The 22,868-nt window shown below is 40.8% G+C and overlaps 1 protein-coding gene across 2 annotated transcripts in view; it reads right to left on the bottom strand.

Moving 5' to 3' along the window:
- Positions 1 to 22,868, bottom strand: part of cntn5 (contactin 5) — a 143,915-nt gene that overhangs the window by 19,832 nt on the left and 101,215 nt on the right. For both annotated transcript variants that reach the window (XM_061719791.1, XM_061719789.1), the window contains exons 8-12: positions 22,588 to 22,690; positions 16,556 to 16,737; positions 13,214 to 13,350; positions 12,974 to 13,103; positions 9,209 to 9,353 (exon numbers count right to left, since the gene is read on the bottom strand). In XM_061719791.1, the coding sequence (XP_061575775.1) occupies positions 9,209 to 9,353; positions 12,974 to 13,103; positions 13,214 to 13,350; positions 16,556 to 16,737; positions 22,588 to 22,690 (697 nt within the window). The remainder of the gene's footprint in view (positions 1 to 9,208; positions 9,354 to 12,973; positions 13,104 to 13,213; positions 13,351 to 16,555; positions 16,738 to 22,587; positions 22,691 to 22,868) is intronic.

The raw sequence follows: 22,868 nt of genomic DNA on the forward strand, positions 1-22,868 counted from the left end.
TTACAGCTAACAAGTCGCAATCACTTGAGAGCAGGACATAGAGCACCTACCAGTTGGTTTCTATGAGGCTCAAACCAGAATGGACGTGTTTTTCAACGGGAAAATAAGCCCATTTTAGTCTCAATTAGCAATGTTGTTGTGTTATAATTTCTCATTTACTTTGGCTCAATTCCTCCCGGAGATCTTTTTTTTTTCCAAGATCGAATGTTCCAATCTATTAATTTGTTTGCTGCTTACAACGCGCTTGAATTTCTTGTTCATTCGAGCTAATTTGAATGAAAGTGTTCAAAACAATAAGTGATTTGTTCACTTGTAAAGAAAGAGTCTTCCCATGCCCCACAATCCCTTCTGTTGTCAAAAGGCTTTTGTGATTGTTTGCTAACTTGGCAGAACCTGCCAGGTGACGGTATAATCAGGGCTGCACATAATTATTTTGGTCTGGTGCTCAGAGGAGCCCCTGGATATGTGACTTGGGGCTCCAAAAACGCGGTGACCCGTCTCGCCGGATCGATAAAAGAGGGATGCAGGAATAAGTTACAGGCAAAACGATATTTATGTAAAGATGAATTAACAAATTATGGTGCGTGTTAGTCTGTAGAGTCAGTATAAAAGTTACAGTTTTTATCGGCCAGATTGGGATGCTCACGGCATATTTTGCACCTAGGGTTGCCAACTTTCAGAAATAGAAATAAGGGACGCCCCAAATTTCGGCAGCGCAGGAGCCAAAAAAAAGCCCCAAAACTTCTAAACTGCATAAAAATGTGTTTATTTTATATGAAAAAACGTGTTCTTTAATAGCATTGAACTTGCATGACTGTACAGACAGCCAACCATACTAGCAACTGAAATATCCTCCTATGCTCTGTATGTCCACATCAGCCAAGGTGTAGAATATTGCTTCAGGTGAAGAATATGGTGTAAAAGTTAACTTATTTCAATAATTCAACTAGAATATGGTGTAAAAGTTAACTTATTTTAATAATTCAACTAGAATATGGTGTAAAAGTTAACTTATTTCAATAATTCAATTAGAATATGGTGTAAAGGTTAACTTATTTCAATAATTCAACTTAAAAGGTGAAACTAATATATTACCTAGTCTTATTACATGCAAAGCAAGATATGTTGAACCTTTATTTGTTATAATTTTGATGATGGAATTGTTTATTGATTTCATAAAATATTCTCTAATTTATTTTTTATTTGGGGTTTTCATAAACTTTGAGCCATAATCAGAGAGCAGCGTCTTGCTGGTGCTGGAAACTGCTGCACGCAGTGACGGACACTGGCTGATTTATGGTTCCGCGTTGCACCAACGCAGAGCTTACGGGGTAGGATACGCGGGAACGCGAACGTACGGTGCGCGTCGCCGCGTAACATCATGCAGCCACTTCTCGGCGAACACATGTTTTCTGTTCGATTCGGGTACTGGTTCAGTTTGGCGTCTCTTTGTAGTTGGTGGTGGTGGAACGCCAAAATAATTACTTAATGGCGCTTGCTTCTTGGACATTTTGACGAGACGTGTCGGGGTTTGATCAGTAACGCTGCTTGTGATGATAGATCCTAACATCTCTTCCTCCCCAACCCACTGCCTTAACGATCATGGAGGGGGAGTAAGGACGCGCTGTGATTGGCCAGTACCAACTTTGAGTGGCGGTTCTGGGGAAAAGCTCTCGCAATAGATTTTTAATATTAGTATTCTGGTCTGGCCACAACCAATAATATGAGCCCCAGCTGTTGGTACGCAAAAGCGCTTCGCAGCACAAGATTGACAGCGCACTGTGGATTTTGACGGCGCATGCGCTCTGGCGGCCCACTTATGTGCAGCCCTGGGTATAATTATGGTTCCGACCTGAAAATAACAAGAAACGAGCCACATTCTTGTTTTAGTAGTCAAAGCTGGGTTCAATCTCAACTCCTGCAGAAGATGACACAGAGGGTGTGGCGCCTCGACCAAAGACCAAACACCGAAAGAGAGGCCAATATTACAGTTTGATCTGTCGTGTCTGATAACGGTACAAGTGCATTCCACAAATTGGGTCCTACAACACCAAATATCCCTCCGCCCACCTCCTGTAAATGCACTTTACAGATATCGGATTTACCAAATGATCATGTCACCTTTCACCGAGCCAACATTGTTAAGGAAGGGTCTCCTGTGCATGTAATGACATCAGTGGAGCACTTCCCACCACAACCTGAATGCTGTGGAAGTGTTATTTCAGTACAGAGGAGGGGAAAAAAGCATTGGCCACAAGAGCCGGCTATGGTATGAGATGCATTGAATCATAGTAAACAGTTTCTGGTGCCAAGATTCTTTTCCCCCAAAGGAAAATATCAGATATGATGTTGATTTTTTTTAAAACTTGCTTCTGGCTCGACCAACAGGAGCAGCAACATGACAGAAAAGGAGGCTGTTGAAGTCTTTTAGTGGTTAATTTTCTGTTAAATGCACATGACTTCCAATTAAAGATGAGAGGGAGATTTTTTTCTGTTTACAGAAACAAATGAGTGTGCAAATATCTTTACAGTATACATGCCGTTTCATTCTACCAGACCTTCCCCTGTGGACTCCAACCTACCGCTGTGAGCTACACAGCAGCGTTCGGCTGCGATGGGACAAACACTTTTGTTCCAAAGAACAGTTTTACTGCACAAAAAGATTTGGTTCAACAAAAACTCTCCGTAGCTCTCAGCTGCACTGAGCATCTCAAACTGAACATAAGAAAGGTTCCTCGGGTTGGCTGCCAGTATCAGACAACATCAGAACATTCAGACCGGCGCAGCTCACGCGGTGGCGAAGCATTTCAGCCATCGCGGACACAATAACCAGGCTCTGTGAGCAGAAAGGAAACTCAGCGGCGTCTAAGTGCGCACGATGTTTTCACTTACTGTGAAATAATTGTAACAAATGCATTTGCAGTTCAAAGAATTTGTAATCTAAGAAACTGTAATGGGTTTGCCGCAGAATGGCTTATTGTCAGTGAGAAAGGGAAGATGAGACAGGTTGATACACTCATTTACAGTTTAAATGTATTCAAAATATGAATTTCAGCCATATTAAGCACGGCGTGTCAAGAACGTCAGTAATGTTTGTAGCATATACAGTAAATATAACGCGCGTTTGTAAGTGCAAAAAATAGAAAAGTCGGTAAAAATCAAAACAAAAATCAAAATATGGCATGACTGTATTTCCTGTGTCTCCTTAATAAGTGCATTTAAATAGCATCTCTTGAACAAGAATAAACTCAAATGCTTCTAACGGAACCATTTAAGGACAATAAGGACAGATTTAGTGTCTAAAAATAGCTGAAAGTTTTGATGTAAAAAACACACAAATTTCTCCATCTTTCAGCCTACAGAGTAAAAATACTGCACCGTATCTGATCACCCGCCTTTGAAAAGGCAGACCGAGCTGCTGTATAATTACAGTATAATTTAGAATTCATCAAAGTGAAATTCCAGTACAGCGTTTGTGGAAAAGACGACACAAGGGGGGGAAACGTAATGTTGGGATTCTTTGTTCCACTGCGTCAGGATTTCCATAAATCCAAATGAACGGCGCTTTCATCTCCAGGGTACGGCTTCTGAATCCACCTGACAAACCCTCCGTGTTGCTGCGTTCGACGGATCTGAAGCAGAAACTGTCGAATCCTCGAGCGCGTCTCACTGAACTATCCTCCAGGGAAACGTGTTTAAGAGCGCAAAAATAAACTCGCAAACACCACTGTTGCATTTGTGAGCAAACACACCTTTATGCCGCGGAAGGGTACAAACAATTTGATCCCAACATCTTACTTTGACTTGCAACACCTGCTTGACAGAAGATGCAAATGGATGTTGGTATCTCCTACAAGGTTGGCCACAGGTGTGCGAACAGATGGTTATAGACACTATGGCTCTGATCACGCTGAGATTTACTTTCCTTTGTCTTTCACTGCAACCAAACACGCCGTCCCTTTGAATGCCGTCCTTTTCATTTAAGAACACAATGTAAAACCTCTAACAGTAGTAAATCTAACGGAATAAAACAACAGTCTGATTCGGGAAATTAAAAACTTAAGTCATGAAACATTAAAAATGATTTTTTTACCTAATTTTATTTGCATAAAGTAGATATTGCAGATGCAAAATCCAAGTCTTAGCTGCATTTAGTGTTTCTAGCTCTGAGATAGAGTCTGTTTTTGATCCTGTTTGCAGTTCAAAAAGATAGTGACCGGATGTGGGAAGGGTCTCTGAGGACGTTACAGACTTCTCTGAGGCAGCGGGGACGGTGCAGATAATCTGGGGAACGTGAGGGGAGCCTATTGGCGCTTTTCCACTAGTACCTACTCAGCCCGACTCGCCTCGCCTCGGTTTGGTGTATTTCCACTAGTGGTCTAGCCGTGCCGAGTAGATACTTTTTATGTAACTACTCTGCCGAGGTTCTAAGCGGCTGAGTCGGACTGTATCTGACGTGATCACACTACAGGCCACTGATTGGTCGGGGGTTGGAGTCAGACGTCTCAGTCAGGATGTGACATCAGCAAAAGAGCGACTCTGACGGCGGCTTCTTTTCATTTTATTCAACAGGCAATGGCAGCGCAAAAGTCTGGTTGGTGATCCAACTCTGAGGTGCAGATGTTCATAAACCTGGTGCTGAGGAGAGAATTAAAAAGGGATCTAGACGGGCGATAAGAAACGACCAGATCTACCAGGAGCTCTGTCTCTTCATAGCTGCTCACAGCTCCAGCTGACTTTTCAGCAGCGCAGAGACAAACTAAAAAAAATGTAAAAGCATCGCTGCTTGAAGCTTCTCTCACTCTCATTTTTTAACTTGATATCGAACACAAGCCACAGACCCAGCAGCACATCTATCATCTCCTCCAGGTTCTACATCTTTAGTGTTGTTGTCTTCTTCATTAGATCACATAATCAAATACGTCACAGCAGCTTTGCTCCAGCCTCCTACTTCTGCTCCAGGTGCTGAATTGTAGTGGAAAAGAAACCAGGCCGAGTTGAGATGAGTAGAGCTGAGTAGGTACTAGTGGAAAAGTGCCATAAGTGTCCCGCAAAAAAATATTTCATTTGAAAAGACAAATCTACATTTATTGTTAATGTAGCAGCAGAGGTAGGCAACAATATTTACTAAGATATGACTGCGCTTTTGGCTTTGCCGTCTGCACTGGACAGGAAAGATGACTGGTGGTGGTGATGATGGTGATGGTGGCCGTGGTAGTGATACGCTATAAATGGGAATCTCACTGAAATCAAACCAAATTTGTTTCAATTCAGTGGCAACTGATGGGCTCCCACCAAGATCGTTTTTAATCAAAGTATCAATTTCGCTCCAAATCAAACGATGAAAACAATCCAGGGTGTGAGGTTTCCTAAATTGGATTCATATTGTTTGACATTTTTACTCAAAACATTAAGCACTTTCATCATGTGCGAAGTGATTGGAAATGGCAACAAGACACTCACGGGGGTGTGAGAGAATCCACCTAACTCATAGACAATTAAACGGCCATCCGCGGCCAGGAGACATTTTTCAAATTAGGGAGGAAATTCGCATCTGCCAAGGACACAGAGGCAGAAAGGACGAGGCACGCTGGGTATGCAGAATATGCAAATCAATTCAAATTTAGGACATCTAGACAAAACAACAAAAGAACACAGAAAAGCCTTTCCACTTAAAAACACTTCTAAACCTGAAGAAAGGTATCTGAGGTAAGATCAAACAGACTTCAGAATAATCACAATCTCTAAGGTTTGTCTGTGAAGCATGAGACATTTTTTGAGCATTTCATGAATCTAATAAAAAAAAGGACAAATTACTACCTAAACACAGAGTTTGCATGTTTCCAATGAGCGGGCCACGTACGCTCAAACTAATAGGATTAATATCTTCTTTTCAAGAGACAAAGCTCAGGACGTTACCGGAAATCCATGTTAATTACAAGCCTTCATTAAGTCAGCGCAGCTGTCAATGGCAGATAAAAGTGAAGCAGCTTCGATTCCTCCCCTGTTCTTGCGTGAATGGGACGTCTCTCCATCCACACACTCTTTACTATAGATAATGGCAGAAAATCCTTACAGGAGTCACCCTGGACAGTACCTGAATATGCACGGCCCCCCTCGTCTTTGTTTCAGCCATTTCAGATAGCAATCGCACCTTCACAAGGTTGAGCTCCATTTAAACAATGACTCCCCTAAACAGAGTGTCATCCACTTCATTAACTCACTATGATTCCCCTTAAGTTGCACGAGACAGTCCGTAGTGTAAAATTCTAATTGGATTTCAGTTTTAGATGATAAAAGCACTTTGTATAGCGTCTTAAATTAAGACTACTGACAGAGAGATTATGAAGAAAATGAACCACATACATCTGTAATGCCAGCGCTTAATGGTGAAAGATGGATTACTCTGAGGGGGAGAGGCTAACTAACTGTTTTGCCAATATTTTTTCTTTACAATTTCATGCTCTCTTACGCCAAACCCTCTCTGAATTCAGATAAAAAAAAAAAAAACATGATCAAAGTGATCAAACAGATATGAATCTCTGCGCTGTGTACCCCAACAACATTAGATTGAAGGAATTCATCAGATCAAGAGCAGCCAGTATCATCAATCACCATTTTAGGGAAAACATACTCCTTAACCATCCTTCTGTTCCACTTGGGAGGATCTAAAATGTACCTTGGATATTTCTATTTTAATAGAAAACGAAATGGTTGGCACATTTTCAGCAACCTCTGAAAAGACGAGCTGAGACAACGATACACTTTTGTGCGGTGGAGGTTGAAGATTTGTGGCTGCTCGTTTCGGGCGGCCACACTTTGAGGATCTGATTATCAACTCGCAGCCCTTGCTGAGAGGCTGTTGGGAAAGCTGCTAAATCCTTGGCAGATAAACAAACGTCTCCTTCTCTCACTCAAAACTCGGGATGCTCAACAGTGACTGATAATTTCATTGGCGTCGCTCAGTTTGATTGATGGATCTTTGTGCTGTTCAGCCCCCTCCAGGTGCACTGGAGAGAAGTTTCTCATAAAAGATGACGCCGTAAACTGCATGTGAAATCTAAATGCAATTGCAGGGTTTAAATTGTCAGCATCCTTGAGAAGGAGGTGGGCTTCAGTATGAGTCCCCAGAGCTTTGCCACTACCTAAGGTGTTTTATTTTAGCAGTGACACTTAATTTCAGCAACAGTAATGAAACTGTGATGTGTTACAACAAGACATGTATACAATTCCTCAAAGGCCTGGGCAAAAATGATAACAATGAAGTTATGCCATAAAAGTATGATGAATATTATAAAAAGATATCCGGGAAAACAAACTTTTCATGACTTTATACGTGTTTTAAAGGGCAGTTAAGGTTGGCCCTCAAATTCAGATACCATTGTAACACAGTTATGTGTTAATCTCAACAATAAAACATAAATTAACAATCTCAAGTAATAAATATGAATCTTCATATTCCATTACTGTTTCCAATGTTGTATAGTGGCAGAAATACAGAAAGTTAAACACATTTCTGTGACTTCTCAGTGGGTGAAGTCATGACAATATACTTGTTAAAAGGAAAAGTAATACTCTTTATATCAAGGGATTTTCTGTTGTTGTTTTTCTCCCTTTTTTCAAGAGAAATGGTAGAAAAGGCTGTCTTTTAACAGCTGAACCAATTTCTGACACTCAACAACTTCTGTGACATTTTGCAGTCGGGGTGCCGCCCACACTACAGCACCGAGTCTGCTCTCGTTAAAGCAATAACTGACATTCATCACACACAGACAGTAACAAAATGTGTGCCTCAGTTTTACTGAATTGCAGAGTTGCATTCGATAAAGCTGACAGCAAGATATAACTCTTCGAACGTGAAAACTCGGTGAGACATTCTGGTGTAAAAAAACTAGTTTGAGCGCTTTTTCAAAGAGAATGGTTGTTTTGTGTCTGCAGGTACTCTCCCATATCTGAATGGACAAAAATAACCTGAGGAGTTCATCAGGGCTCTATTTCCGGGCATCTTCTTTTCAGTATTTTCAACTTAGTTGGATTATTCAAGGACAAATTGTGCTATCAGAGTTATGCACTTTGCAATTGCTAATTCACAAAATCATTTTGTCAGGGGATCATAATCAATTAAAAGCACTTAAGTTTCCTGGACAAATGACTTGATCTTGCAGAATTTCATTCACAAAAGCACGGAAAAAATATTAACCAAACCGTACAGTACGGGTGTATTATCGGACCCAGATGTGAATTTCAAAAGCCAAATAAAGTTAGTCATGTAGTCATCCTAAATTCAGCTGACAGATATTTGAAGCTACTAACTCAGAATGATTTAAAAATGTTGGTCCACGTATTTATCCTGAGCATACTTGATTATTTTAACAGTGAATTCAAGGCTCAGTCTGCAGGATCAATGAGAGGGCTGTAGCTGATTTAAAATCTAAGAAAAAGTGGATCACACCGCTCCAGTTCTGAGGCACCTCCACTGGTTTCCAGTCCGTCAAAGAGTGATTTTAAAACCCTGCTGTTGATTAATAAAGCTTTAAATGGTTTATGGCTGAAATAGATTTCAGATCCAGGTCATCTGGAACAGGTTGGCTTCCTGTCCCCAGACATGACTAAACATGGACAAGCTGTTTTTAGGTTTTATGCACATGGAACACGCTCTTAGATGGCTGATGCAACTGACGCTTATTTTTACATCGGATTGCTGTCCCATTTGTCTTATTTTGACTGACTGAAGAACTGCAATGTCGTTTTTATTCAGTTTTATAGGGCATATCATTTTTTCTTATTTTTTATTGTATATATTGTCATTCATCCATTTTGTTTTACTGCAGTTTTTGTACCTTGACTGTCCTCGTTGCTGAATAGTGCTGAAGAAAACAAATCTGCCTTGTTTTGCTTTTATTACCCCTGCATACACACAGCCACTGTACAGAATTTACATCAGGGACAAAGACGCTATGAATTCAGCCCGTATTGTTATGATAAACTAAAGATTTGATGGCCTTAATATATCGCCTCCAGTGGCCTTTGAATGACCAAACATCTGTGCTCCTACAGTGTCCTCGAACAGCGCTGTGAGCTTTAAAATTCCCACAAGCGGAACATAAAAGGATCCTTTTCTTTTCATATTCTGACACGCTCAACATCATCAGGCGTCCAGTCTGCAAACAGGTTAATTTGAAATCAGAGCGAAGCACAGATTTACTACCTTTTACTTGGCTGTATCTTTCTGTCTCCTCTCCGCCATGTGATCCGTGGTTTGGGTGATGCTCTCGGTTTGCATTCCAGAGACACGTCTTTTCCAAGCGTGGCTATGACCCGTATAGGATTGGGGACAAAGACAGGAGCCGATGCTGTGCAGGAGAAACACAGGAAATCTCAGCAAGGATCTTTGTTTTTATCAAATGTTAAAATAAATGTCAAAGGGCTATCTTTATCTGAGGTAATGAGTGCATTAATGCCATTCTTGAGTCAATTCACCTATGTAAATACTGTACATTTTGCTTAAATAAATAAATAAATAAAACAAAAATCAAACACTTGTTCAATTCAATTCAATTAATTCAATTTTATTTATATAGCGTCTAATACAACAAAAGTTGTCTCTAGACGCTTTCCAGAGACCCAGAACATGACCCCCGAGCAATTATTACATAATTCATACATTATTCATGTTATATACATGTTCAGAGGATATATATAATCACAGATCCATTTCTGGAACAAAACACTGCATCATTGAGAATTTTGTTCAAATTAATACCCTTAAGCTGGCTTTACTGTTACGGATTAGAACAATAGCAACACAGGTGACCAAAGCGTCGGTGACTGCATGCCAAAGAGTCTGCGTCACCGAGTAATTATGCTGTCAAAATGCTAGTTGGTGGAAGGTTTTCAGTGTCATGGTGTTGAGTTCCTTTGTTCGCTTCAAACTAGGAGAACAATATAGATGTCACTGCTGTTCTAGGACTATGTTGGAAGTCTACGTTGGAGCAGATGAATATTACTTAAAGGTGCATCCTACTGAAAAACATCAGTGCAGGATAGATGCAGAAGACATCAGAGGCAATGCCATGAAAATGTCAGGTAGCTGCTCAGGCAGGATAGTTTATTGTGTTAGTATCGTGAGCGAGTTAGAGAAAATTACAAGCTAATATATTTTACATTCCTCTTTCACAGAGGTATTTGCAGCAAGTAAAGTGATATTACAATCCAAATTAAAGCGGTCGCTGTCATCACACCTTCGTGTTGCGGCTCCAGAAAGCAGCTATTGTTAGGCAACAGCGTTCCCGCTTTGGCATCAGGCGCATGGTGAACATTTAAAGGAGCATGAGGCAGGATTGAGGCAGGATTTATGAAAAGAAATTTGTATACGTTTTAAGTTTTCTAGTAATAATGTCAGATGAAGCGTTCCAAACCAAAAACAATGAGCCCTCTAGTGTATCTCTCCGTTGCCTTGAACAGGCTGTGTGCTGCAAAATGTGCTGCAATTCGGGGACCGAATTTCCCGCGCTGTCCTGCGGATGTGACGTCACATGACGCTGCATGCGCGTTCTCCCGTGCCGGCTTCGCTGTTGGCTGCAGTACCCCCGACGGCCGTCGTGGCGAAGGGTGGCGCTATCAAGTCTTATTTCTTAAAAGGAGCCTCATGCTCCTTTAAGGCGGAAGCTTACTGTATATAAAGCTTATATAAATCTGTTTAGGGTTTTTTCATCTGTCAATCAAAATTATGAAATTTAAGACAACATTTTCCAGCAGATTAGCCCTTAGCACACGAAGCATGCTGCCTGCACAGTAGAAAACAGCTGCGATTCCCATCTCATGTGATTTCTCTTCCATCTCTGTGACACAACTTGATCTGCTGATATTTGTGATCGAGTTTCTAAAAGTGGTACGGATTGTTTTTAAAAGTATCCTGGCTTAGTTTGATAACTGCGAGGCTGCTAAAATGTCTAAAAGTTAATTATCACGTCTAAAAAGCGCTTGCGTATTCCAAATATAAAATACGGCTCATAATGATGCAATGTGAGCAAAATATTTCCTGCACAGCATTCACAGAAACTAAGATTTCCACATGAATACCCATCAAGCACATTTTGGATCACATGTTTGTGTAAATATGCGGGGAAATGTAACAAACACTGTCTTTATTTTGCGATAATTCGGGAGGCAACGACACTGAAGGATAAACAAATACACATTGTGTTGTGAAGCCTAATTAGTGACTAAATGTCATGTTGATGATGTCATGGTTGAGTGATTTGTGCTGCTTTTATGTATAATGTTTTTAACCTATATTTAACCAGACTACTAGAGCGCATAATAAATACACCACCAGAACATTGTCAACAATTATAAATCGCTTAAGGGGATGAATTAACCAGTGATGGTCTGAGTGAAGCTTGGGGCTCTAAAGTTGATAAAGTGCTGGTTTGTAACTGTGTTACACATCAAGGCCATGTGCAGGCTGTGGGGGTTTGTCAGCCCTGATTATTCAAATCATGAATGATGCTCCATAGGTGACATTATACACAATGACAATTCAATCCCATCTGTAGCTACAGGCTGAGCCCTCTCCTTGTAATGCTTGTGTCTTTGAGCCTGAGTAGCTGTCTGAGAGGCAGAGGTCCCTCCAGACATGAAAAGGAGCAGAAAACAGAGCAGTTACTGTGTGTATTTGTTTTAATTCAAGCTGGTGGCAGCAGCAGCGACAGCAGCAGCACCCAGACGGCCTCGCCTGCCGGCCTCCCAGAAGAGCCGAGACGTGAGGGCAGCCGCTGCCCCCGTGTACGGGCTCCGGCGATCGCTGCTCTGCGGGCTGTTATTAGTCATGTAATCTGTCCTGATAGTGTTTGCTTCTGGACAACCACACGGAGCACAGGTCACCGGGAAGATGTGCCCGGGGGGGAAAAGTTATGAAAACATTCATCAGCAGCTTTTAAATTTCACAAATGCGACTGTGATTCCAAGACGGGCAAAAGTACTGTACCTCGTCCACACTTTCAATCAAACCTTTTTTCTTTTTAAAAAGCCCTTTTTAACTCATAATTGTGTGATTGTTTTTCATATATTTTACATTGCAGACAACAAAAATGTCATGCATCTGAAGGAAGATGTTCGAAATGCTGCAGAGTTCTCTCGGAAAAAGCCATAAAGACAGTAAATCAGGCTGTCCCTCTGGGGAACATGAAAGGGGAACGGGTATCACCAGATGTGTCCCAGTATAGAAGATGACAAGGAGAAAATAGTGCATCGGCAAGGAATCGTGGACAGCTATTCGGAGTGACTCTTGTGTTGTTAGCCTGTAGCTTTACAACTGAAGAGCCCGATTCCTTTAGATTTGATGTTCCCAAATTTCCAAACACATGCACTATAATTCTGCTTCCATTTTAAGATGAAGACAAACCTCTGAAATGTGTGACTTTACAGTTATATATATATATATATATACATAGGCAATTGTTAAGAGTTAAAGGCTATTGTGGACTATGAATACCATGGAGAATGTCATGTGCAAAGTGAAGTGTTGTTTTTCTAGGTAATAGGAATCGTACAATAAAAACAGAGAACTGTAATGGAGTCATTGACATCCATCAAAGAAAGTACTCATGTCTCTGTCGTGATGTTTGGCCCCATTAGTATAAATCTATCCCTACGAGTCGCTGGTTCTGCTCAGAGTAATGCCGAAACGTCCCAGACTCTTCAACTTGATGCTTGCAGACGCCTCACTGAATATAACCACTTCTTTTATTGACGCCGTCTACTGCCTGGGTTAAATCAGGGACCATTGATTGGCAATCAGCATATCTCCCAGCTCAGCGTTCCCTACAAGCATTTCAATCTCCCTAACCCGTCAACCCTCTACCTCCGAGGCATGTGTGCTGGGAGTATAAAGAAATCAACTTGATAACATTTACCTCATTTGCTTCAGTTTTACTTAGAAATAAGGATCATGAAAAAAAAGTGTTACTACCTAAAATCTTGAGTTCAGCATTGGAGTATATGGCCCCGTATTTGTTTTCTGCGACACACTGGAACATTCCCGAGTCCGTCTGCTGCACTTTGTGAATGGTTAATTCCCCATTCACGATTTCAACGCGACCCTGTAATGAGAAAATAGCATTATCTAACACAATGATACGGGATAAAGAGAATAGTTCAGACATTTTGTTGTGCAATGAACAAAGGAGCTGGTATGGTAAGTTAAAGGTACCTGGGGTGTCAAGGGCAAGCCGTTGCGGAGCCAGTGATAGGTGGGCCGCGGCCGCCCGATGGCCTTGCACTCCCATTGGAGCTTCTCTCCACTATCCATCTGAGTGTCATTAATCATTCTGACCCACTGAGGGAGGGCTTTGAAGATAGAAAAAAGAAGAATAAATAATACATCCTTGAAACGCGCACAAGGTTCAAGCCCCATTGTCTATAGTTACAGGAGAAATAACTAAATAAATACAACAGCTTGTCTGAAAGTGGCTGTAATTAAGATTAGAGCTGCAGGAATAAGAAATGTAAAACATCTACTATTTGAGTAAATTACCAGATTCTCTTAAACATACAACTAAATCAAATCGATTTGGAACTCAGACTGGTGCAAAAAAAAACGGCAAGCAAGGTAATGTATTTTGGAGCATTAACAAGCACCACTGAGGAAAAATGCTCCCCAGCAGAAAGAGCTCATTCAGCCCATTTAGTTACGTTGTAAATAATGAATTGCCATCCTTTGCAAGCAAACAAAAAATTTGAAACAATGGAATGAAGGGAAGCGTCCCCTCCCCTCCGAGTGCACAGCACTTTCATGTGTTTTGTTTTCAGTCCTTGTATATACTTAACACTGTAGGGAGATAAAAGCAACTGCAGGACAGGAGCATGCAGAAATCAGTCCCGGCTGAGTAACCGCTGAAGTGTTTTGGCTTTGGTTTCCCCGAGTTATTTGTATCATGTCTTGTCAGAATGCTCTTTTGTTCTCTCCACTGGACAACAGACTTTCCTGGAGGCTTCGCAGGCTTCACGCTTTCACCTTCTCTTTTGCCTGCTTCCACGGCTCCGTCCACATGACCTGTTTACATCCGAATGCTGCAGAAAATCCCCGTCACGACTTCAAACAACTTAAGATCTGAACACTATATAGACTGTACGGTTTTGCTTTTAATCTCGTAGTCTCTTTCAATCTATTGGTTTTAAATAGTACTTATGGTTTTTTTTATCTTCTAAATTATACATCACATTTGCATGATGATAAAATTTACATGAACTACTGAAAAGAATCATTCCTTCAGTTTTTTTCTTTAATTTGAATCCCTTTCATTTTTTATTTTTTGCTCTGATAGTTTTATATCTACAAGCTCCAACACCAACACATACTGTACAGTACATGGAAAGAATTAGCAAGTCATGCTGCGCAGCACTTTGATAAAAGAGAAATACTAGATCACGATGTGCAGCACTTTGATAATAATATACACATATTAGACGTGCATGTTAGTCTAGTCCCCCCTTTATGCAGAAAGAAACATTGGAACAGCTTTAGTTGATTATAATGTGATTTTAAATTGAACCTATACAGGTCAGGGTGTAAGAAAACCTTCTGGACGTCAGCCGTTCTCTCTGGGTTAGGGTTCCCTCGAAACAAAGCTGTTTTTTTTGTTTTTTGAAAACAAGCCAAGCATGAGGTATGAGGTTCATTATAGATACTTTTTTTGGGAGCGTTTGATTGAATGAAAACGGTCAGGAGGGTCTCCCTCACAATGAAAGTTTAGACTACCAGCTGACCTGCGTAAATTACATTTAGTCCGACGGCTGCTGCAAATTAGGTCTCCTATTCTCCTCGTGATGTCAACAGTGTGGAGGTTGCCAAGAAGCGCAGGGCCTTGGAAATGTGTCCTCCCAAGGTTGAGGCAGTCCATTATCTTTGTCTGGTGCACAAGGCTCAGACAAAGAGGAATAGGAGACGTGTACAAGCTTAGTTAAGTTTATCATTACAGGCAAAGGCAGTAATTCAGTCACGCCTCTGTGTGCTTCTTGTTGAAGAGCTGAAGAAAGTGCTCTGAGATGGAAACCCCATTCAAAGGTTCACAAGTATTCGGACTATTGACTAAAAAAACAAACTTAACTGGTCCATTCCCTTGTAACTTAAAGACAAATGAAGTAGATAAAAGGTCAGGAGGTGATATCAGGTATAGAGTTGGTATTTGGCTGCTGTTTGACAAAAGCTACCAATATGAAGTCCAAGAATATCTCAGTGCAAGTGAAGGAAGCCCTCGCTGAGGGTTAGCGACACATGGTGGAGGCAGTTTTATGGTATAAACATGAGCTCCTTGGTTTTTAATGACACTGCGATGATGACTGAAGTAGCAACATGAATTCTGAGGTGCACAGGGTCTTACTGGTGCACAGGGTCATAGTGGTGCACAGGGCCATACTGGTGCACAGGGTCATAGTGGTGCACAGGGTCATACTGGTGCACAGGGTCATAGTGGTGCACAGGGTCATACTGATGCACAGAATCATACTGGTGCACAGGGCCATACTGGTGCACAGGGTCATAGTGGTGCACAGGGCCATACTGGTGCACAGGGTCATACTGGTGCACAGGGTCATACTGGTGCACAGGGTCATACTGGTGCACAGGGCCATGCTGGTGCACAGGGCCATGCTGGTGCACATGATCTCTTCACAGTATAGATGGATAACGACCATAAACATCCAGTTAAAGCAACTTGAGACTTTATGAAGGCAAAGAAATGATCACATCTTTGCTGTATTCAACCAATGTCGAAAAGTAAAAATTGAAAGAAATAAAAAATCTAATCTGCCATCATCCAAATACGTGTGGAGTGACATTTAAAGTGAAACATGTTAGCGTTGATCAAGCTTTGGCCCTATTCGGTATTCAAAACAAAAATCTCTCAGATTCATATTTGTATTTCTTCTATAATTAATACAACCAACAATAACTAGCCAAAAACTGTCACATCATCAACACAGCAGTTTCTGTCCAATGTATGTACAAATAACAGTCAATGATAGTATAAAATAGTAACCATGTTAGTCTAATTAAAACAACAGCTAAACAGAGATTTAGTTGATAGAAAGAAAACCCAGCTCTTTTGTTTAAGAGACCTATACATCTTCAAATCAAGCAAAATAATTCATTGAATGTGACAAAAACTTGGTCTTGGATTAGGGGCAATGGGTTTATAATCAGTCCTTTGCCTATTCAGCAAAATTTTCAAAGGAATGGTAACAGTCCCCAGCTTTGAATTTGAAAACAGTGTGAGATTATATTATGATAAATGCTTGGAAAGTGAATGTGGAGCAGTGCTATGTAGTGTAGTATTGGTGAAAAATGAAAAAAAAACATAATTTGTGATAATGTATGCCTGCTCTTGGATAATGTTTTATTACTGGACTAAAGTAAAAAGGATCTAAACAGACCCAACGGGAATACGGGGTGTGAGTTCATAGCCAAATGGCCATGCTGCATGCATATAAATACAGTAAAAATAGTTTTTTTTTCCCTTTGAAAGGGAATAAATGAGAGTGTACTCAGACTCACTGTAGACCTGCAGATGTCCTTTGAAAGCAGTTCCTCCTCTCGGATTCTCGGCTTTGCATTCATAAGTTCCCGAGTCATCCAGCTGAATATTGGGAATCTCTAATACTGCCTGAGACTTCCGAAGTCTCGCCTTCTTGGGGATATTGCCATTTATCTTCCTCCAAGTGATAGTTGGCACAGGGCTGTTGGAAGAGAATAACAGTGTTGTACGGTATACTATGAAATACAGCGCAACAGCAGCACAAGCAGTTTGTACGTACGGTAAAGGCTTTCGGCCGCAGTGATGCAATTCACTGGCGAAAGATGTCAGCTTTGTGATTTCCATATTAAGAATTATACATTGCATGAGAATAGTTTGCCTCTGTGAAACAAGACCTTATTAAACTGTACAATTTACTGTACAAAAACAAGCTAATTGGACTCTGTTATTCTGAGGTACAATATTCCTATTGTTATTCAAAGACCAGAGATCTTTGAAAGCTAGTATTCAAATAATCCCACATCCCTCCCTTTCTTATTCATGACAGACGACTTGCACATGCAGACGGAGACGTGCCCTATAAGGTGCTCAGTATCAGTCATCTCTTGTATGACAACTACATTTGACAGCTCTCTGAAAGATGGAAATGTGACACGGCGCAAACCCCCGGTGAATCCATCAATCATTTAGCGAAGATGGAAACGTTACATCCCCGAGCTTCCTTATCCATTCACAAGGACGCGGAATTGCCCTTGGCTGCCGAGAGCCTCAAATTGGGAGTCACACTGTGCTTTATAATAAACACGGCGCTACTTTTTCATTTCACACCGGAGTTTTGTATGACTAACGTTGTGCAGAATATTAGCTTAAGCACCCTCTACTGATCTTTTGTTTTTCTCTAGTTTCAGGCATGAGTTGTTAGAAATTTCTAAACCTTAATCATAATTCACGGCTGCTTCTAGTATCGTACCACGTGCAGAATAAACAGGTACTTATTCTTTAAAATATGACAATTGAGGCATAAAATTGGTTCCATACAGTACAGCTAATCCGTAACATATAAATGTCTCAAATTAAAGCTAATAAAAGCAGTTTTGCAAAGCTCTAATATTCATAACTTGCAATTTTGGAGCTGAAAAAACATCAGGAATACTAACCAGGTTTAATTAGCAATGAACAATGCGTGGAGTTGCTGTGTGGAACTTTATATGCCACTAATGGAGAGTTCTGGAGACCTTTGCTCCGACTAAACTCTCAACAAGCCAAAGAACAAAGGAAATCCATGGAGACCTTCAGGGGTTGAAGCATGATGGTGAATCTTTGTGAGTCCGAGACAGGATTTCTCTTTGGAGGCTGAGTAATGAGCGCTGGGACTGTACACGCTTGCAGGACTGGGGAGCAGCCAGGAGGGAATAGGCCTCACTCACTTTAACAACAAGGAGCTCTTCACCGTCAGTGTCCTCCAGAGCTGCTGGCATGAAATCTGGAGCTGTGCTCACTCTGTTCATTTTTCTTTCAATCTGTATAAATGAATAAATAAATGCATTTCATACCCCAACGGTGTGAATGTGTGACACGTCGGAGTTAAAGTGAGGTGTTGCAGATTTCAATTTACGCGTGCGCCCATAGGCAGGCTCTTTAGATTACATCTTAATTAACGTTCAACATTTGCTATGCCCTCATCTGGTTCTTGTTCCATAATAAAAGGTTCAAAATTAATCTAGTACCAAAATATAATGGTGAATCAGTCTCCTTCAGATCATTAAGATCTAGATAATACTCCGCCATTTAGCTCATTTGCAAGGCTCTCAATTTCCCGGTTGCCTTTAGGAGATTCCTCTGAAAGGACTATTCAGATAAAACGCAAGGGCACATTTTACCTGTACGTTCTCAGCACAAACAACTATCTTTGAAGCACATTAAAACCAGCAGCGAGAGGGTAAAATGGGCTGTGTCAAGAGGCACTCTCTCCGATGCTGCCGCTAACGTGGTCCGATATCGCTCAGCGAGGAGAGGAACTGCAGGAGCTCAAGAGTTTGATTCCCTCCGGGGTCACTGAAACTAAAAGTTTGTTCGCTACTCCGGCTGTGTGGATGAAAGTACAGAGCACAAGCCATGCATAATATTTTAAGTGGGTATGAGTGGGATGGATGTGTAACCAATCACATATACAAGGCCTTTTGAGCCACACTGAACTTCACACGTTCTTTAAAACGAGAGCAGCCGACAGCAGTCCGCTTTTAGATCAGCCTGCGAGGGAAGGATGTGCGGATGGATTGCTGTGCTTTGGCGGCGCCTAAAGAACCGCACTCTTATCTGTAAATGAACATTATAATTCAGGGGGATTATCCTGACCTTTTATTTTCAAGCAAGGCCAGAAATGAGCTGAATGATAAGCATCCTACATAAATCAGCCCGAAAAAACCTTAACCGCTATTTATTTTGGCCTGGCATGTGGCTTTCTTGAAGCATAGACGCTGGTTGTTTTCAGTTTGATGTCTTTATTCACACTGCTGTTGTTGCCTTTGCCGTACCCCGTCTCTTTCGCGGTGGTTTCTCCCCTCTGCAGCCCCGGTGGGTGACACAAATGACTTCAACATATGTATGATAGTGAGGAAATATCACAACAAATGTGTTAAACAGGCTTGAATTATGTTTATTTTTGTATAAAAAAATCTTGCAGATCAGTTTTAAATAATCAGCCAGGGGATGCAATTTTTGCTCAGCATGACATCTACTGCGATAAAGCCGCAAACAGCCAAGTGTTTATGGATGGTGAAACTGGGGGAGGGCTGGGTCTTTCATTGTGACTGGATGTACCATAAATCTACCGCGTTGCCTCTCTGTTCACATGACATCTATAGCATGTCCATCTGTCAAGAGAGAAGCATTGCTCCTCAGATGCTCCTCCTGACTCTTCCTCCATTTTTCTCCCCCCCAATATAGTTCTATATTTTTTGGTGTATGTGTGTTGGGGAATGATTTACGAGGGTCTAAGGACAGAGGGATGTCACCAGCTGTACAGCTTGTACCCTCCTTGAGGAAAATCTGTGATTTGTGACACACTTGGTTATAGAAAAACAAAAAAACTCTTGACGACGGCCCGCACTGGCATACTTCAGTTTCTCTTTTCAGTTATTTATTCATTTTCAAACTAAGGGCCTCATTTACATTGCAGTTTTGGCTGCTTAAATCGTGACCACGGTAAGAATGAACAAAGTAAAGGAACACATCTTGAGATGGCGAACGGATAAAATTCACTAACTGAATTCAAACCATGAGCTGTTGAAATTTGAATCCGAACCCTTCCAAGATGAAATATTCATGAAGCTTTTCCACAAACTCCTTGGTTCTTTCTTTTTTTGTTTGTTTGTTTTCGTATTCCTTTTTTGTTTTTCTGTTTCATTATCTTCTTTTGTCTAAATTAAGCTAAAAAGCCAGAGCAGAGGGAGCCGATCGAAAACTCCTCATTTGTATTCATACATCATCGATCAGTTCTGACGGCAACACTAAAACGTCCATCCTGGTAAAACTCAAACAACATCAGATAATGAAGTTTCATCAGGACCTCTGTGCCATTCATTGACATAAAAAAGCCATTGTAACAGGTACATTTCACCAGGCCAGTGCTTTTTTATCTTTACTTAAACTTGACCACACAGTTTTGGTTCTTCAATCTAACCAGCTTTGTTGAAATTGTGTCACTGAAATCCAGAGGTGTCAAGTAACGAAGTACAAATACTTTGTTACCTTACTTAAGCAGAAATTTTGGTTATCTATACTTCACTGGAGTAATTATTTTTTTACTTTTTACTTTTACTCCTTACATTTTCACGCAATTATCTGTACTTTTTACTCCTTACATTTTAAAAACAGCCTCGTTACTCTATTTCATTTCGGCCTTTAAAAAAAACTATCCAGTTAAATTGCTCCATCCGGATAGAGTGAATTTGGTTGTGGTTGTTTCAGATGTTCTTGTCCAGTTTTGTTCTTACATCCGTTCCCTCAGATTCCTGCAACTAAACTTGGATGTACATTCCAATAAAGGTTAGGATAAATGATAACATGTCTCTGAAGTTTGACTATTTGCACCATTACAATACTTATAGGCAACTAGTCATCATATCTCCTGCTCTCTGAAACACATGTTAATGCTCAATAGTACACATATATGGTTCTTTAATATATTTGCATTATACTAAGATGCATTCATTTTCAATGGCTTTTGTCCCCCTTACATTACTTTTACTTTTATACTTTAAGTAGTTTGAAACCAGTACTTTTATACTTTTACTTGAGTAAAAAACTTGAGTTGATACAGGAGTATTTTTAAACTCTAGTATCTATACTTCTACCTGAGTAATGAATGTGAATACTTTTGACACCTCTGCTGAAATCTAAACTAGCAGCCACTGAAACAGGAAGTCAAAGCGAACAGAAACAGTGAGAACTGGCCGTCCCGAGGTGGTCTCAAAGGTGATCTCCTCTACCGCTCATCCAGCCGGCTCATTCCAACCCCAGTCACTTGTTAATTACATAATCCAGGATAATGCGCGCCGCTTCTGTTGTTGGCGCCGCTGCGTCAGAAGCCAACACTGACGCGATGCCAGCAGCTGAAAAGGACCACAATTTAACAGTTTTTTTATTGCTCTGTTCCCCATTTCCACTGCTCTCTCGCTCTCTTTGAATGTGAATGTGGCCTTTTAAGTTTTGTCACCAGTGAATATCGAGAAGCACAAGGAGCTTTGGCACGACCAAACAAAAAGCTTTTTTACCCTTTAGTACACATGCGTATTGATCAACAACGGCACAAAAACCCACTTTAACTTTGTTTTCGGGACCACATAAAGACTGCCATGTCTTAATAAGGGTACATGGATAAATCATTCATCCATGCATAAAAAGGGGAGTCAGATGGATCATTGACTGAAAGCCCTCATGCACAAATTACTTCCATGACGGAAGCGCTGGGGAATATGGGAAGCTTTTTGGCTGTTTAACAAGAATCCAGAAACTGCTGCTTGGCCTCGTCAGAAATTCTGCGAGGTGGGAGATTCTCACGCAGCATAAATGAAGTAGATGACTTCCAGTAATGGTGATGATTAATTGAAATCAGTGTACAGAATCATGTGGCGTTTAGACTTCTCGTGGGTTTTGCAAACAAGATGCAGCTGATATGAAAAGACACACTGTGTTTGTTGTGATGTAAAATGTCTGTTGTTAGCTTTGGGGAACATAAGACAACAATTTACTGTGAAATTCCAATTGATTTAGAAATTAAAACGTTACCCAGGCAGCCTACCCACATTTTAGACATGCAGATGCCTCTAATTAATTATATATGCTTTTAATTAAACATACCAAATGTGTGTGTGTGTGTGTGTGTAATGTCTATATACATGCATATGTATGTATATGTATATATATATATATATATGTATATATATATATATATATATATATATATATATATATATATAAAAAAGGGATAAAAAGGGACATATTGATGCTAAAATTGGCTACTGTGGTAACTGCTTTGGTGTTAGTCTCTGGGAAAACGACTGAACATTTCCCCTCCTGGCAAAACAACTGTTCTCAATTTCATTTAAAAAAAAAAAAAAACAACAAAAAACCCCATAACCTGGGTTTTTTCCTAAATTCATAACAGACCCTGAAAGCAACCAGGAAACACAGCCACATTAGGGCTCTCAATTATAAGAACACATGGGTCCTAGGGGCTGAATTCCCCATCCAGACTTCCCCCCTCGTGCACTAACATGCCATCTAACAGCAGAGTTACGATGCTGCACTTCTCTACACTCACTTAACATATTGCCCGAAGACACGATATGCCTGGCTCCCATTCAGGTAATGGAATAATGAAATTTAAAGACGAGAGAAGAACACAAGAGGAGCACAGACGGCGTACTCTGAAGGATGTCTCGGCAGCGCAGCAGTGGATGGGCCGTTCTTTGCTCTTCTCACAGATGAATATGGCACCGTGGTAATAAACGACTATCCATATTTGTGTAATGTGTCCTTGTTTACTTACTTTCCTAGAGCAAAGCACTCCAGTCTCACAGTCAGTCCTTTGGCGGCCAGAACAGATGTGGGGAAATGCACTTCAATTTTGGGCTCATATTCACCCATGACACCTAGAAAAGGTTAAGAGAGAATAATTGGAGACAGAAGAGCCTAGTAGTTCAGGAGAGCTATCAGCGTATCTCCCATTCCCCCATCATTCCCTTGTTTCCAAGCAGCGTGCCACACAGAAACTGACCAGAGTGATTTAAGAACGATGGCGATGCCTATTTCATATTCCAGCAGTAGCTG

This window comes from Cololabis saira, chromosome 4 (genome assembly GCF_033807715.1).
Source record: "Cololabis saira isolate AMF1-May2022 chromosome 4, fColSai1.1, whole genome shotgun sequence".
Classification (NCBI taxonomy): Eukaryota; Metazoa; Chordata; class Actinopteri; order Beloniformes; family Belonidae; genus Cololabis; species Cololabis saira.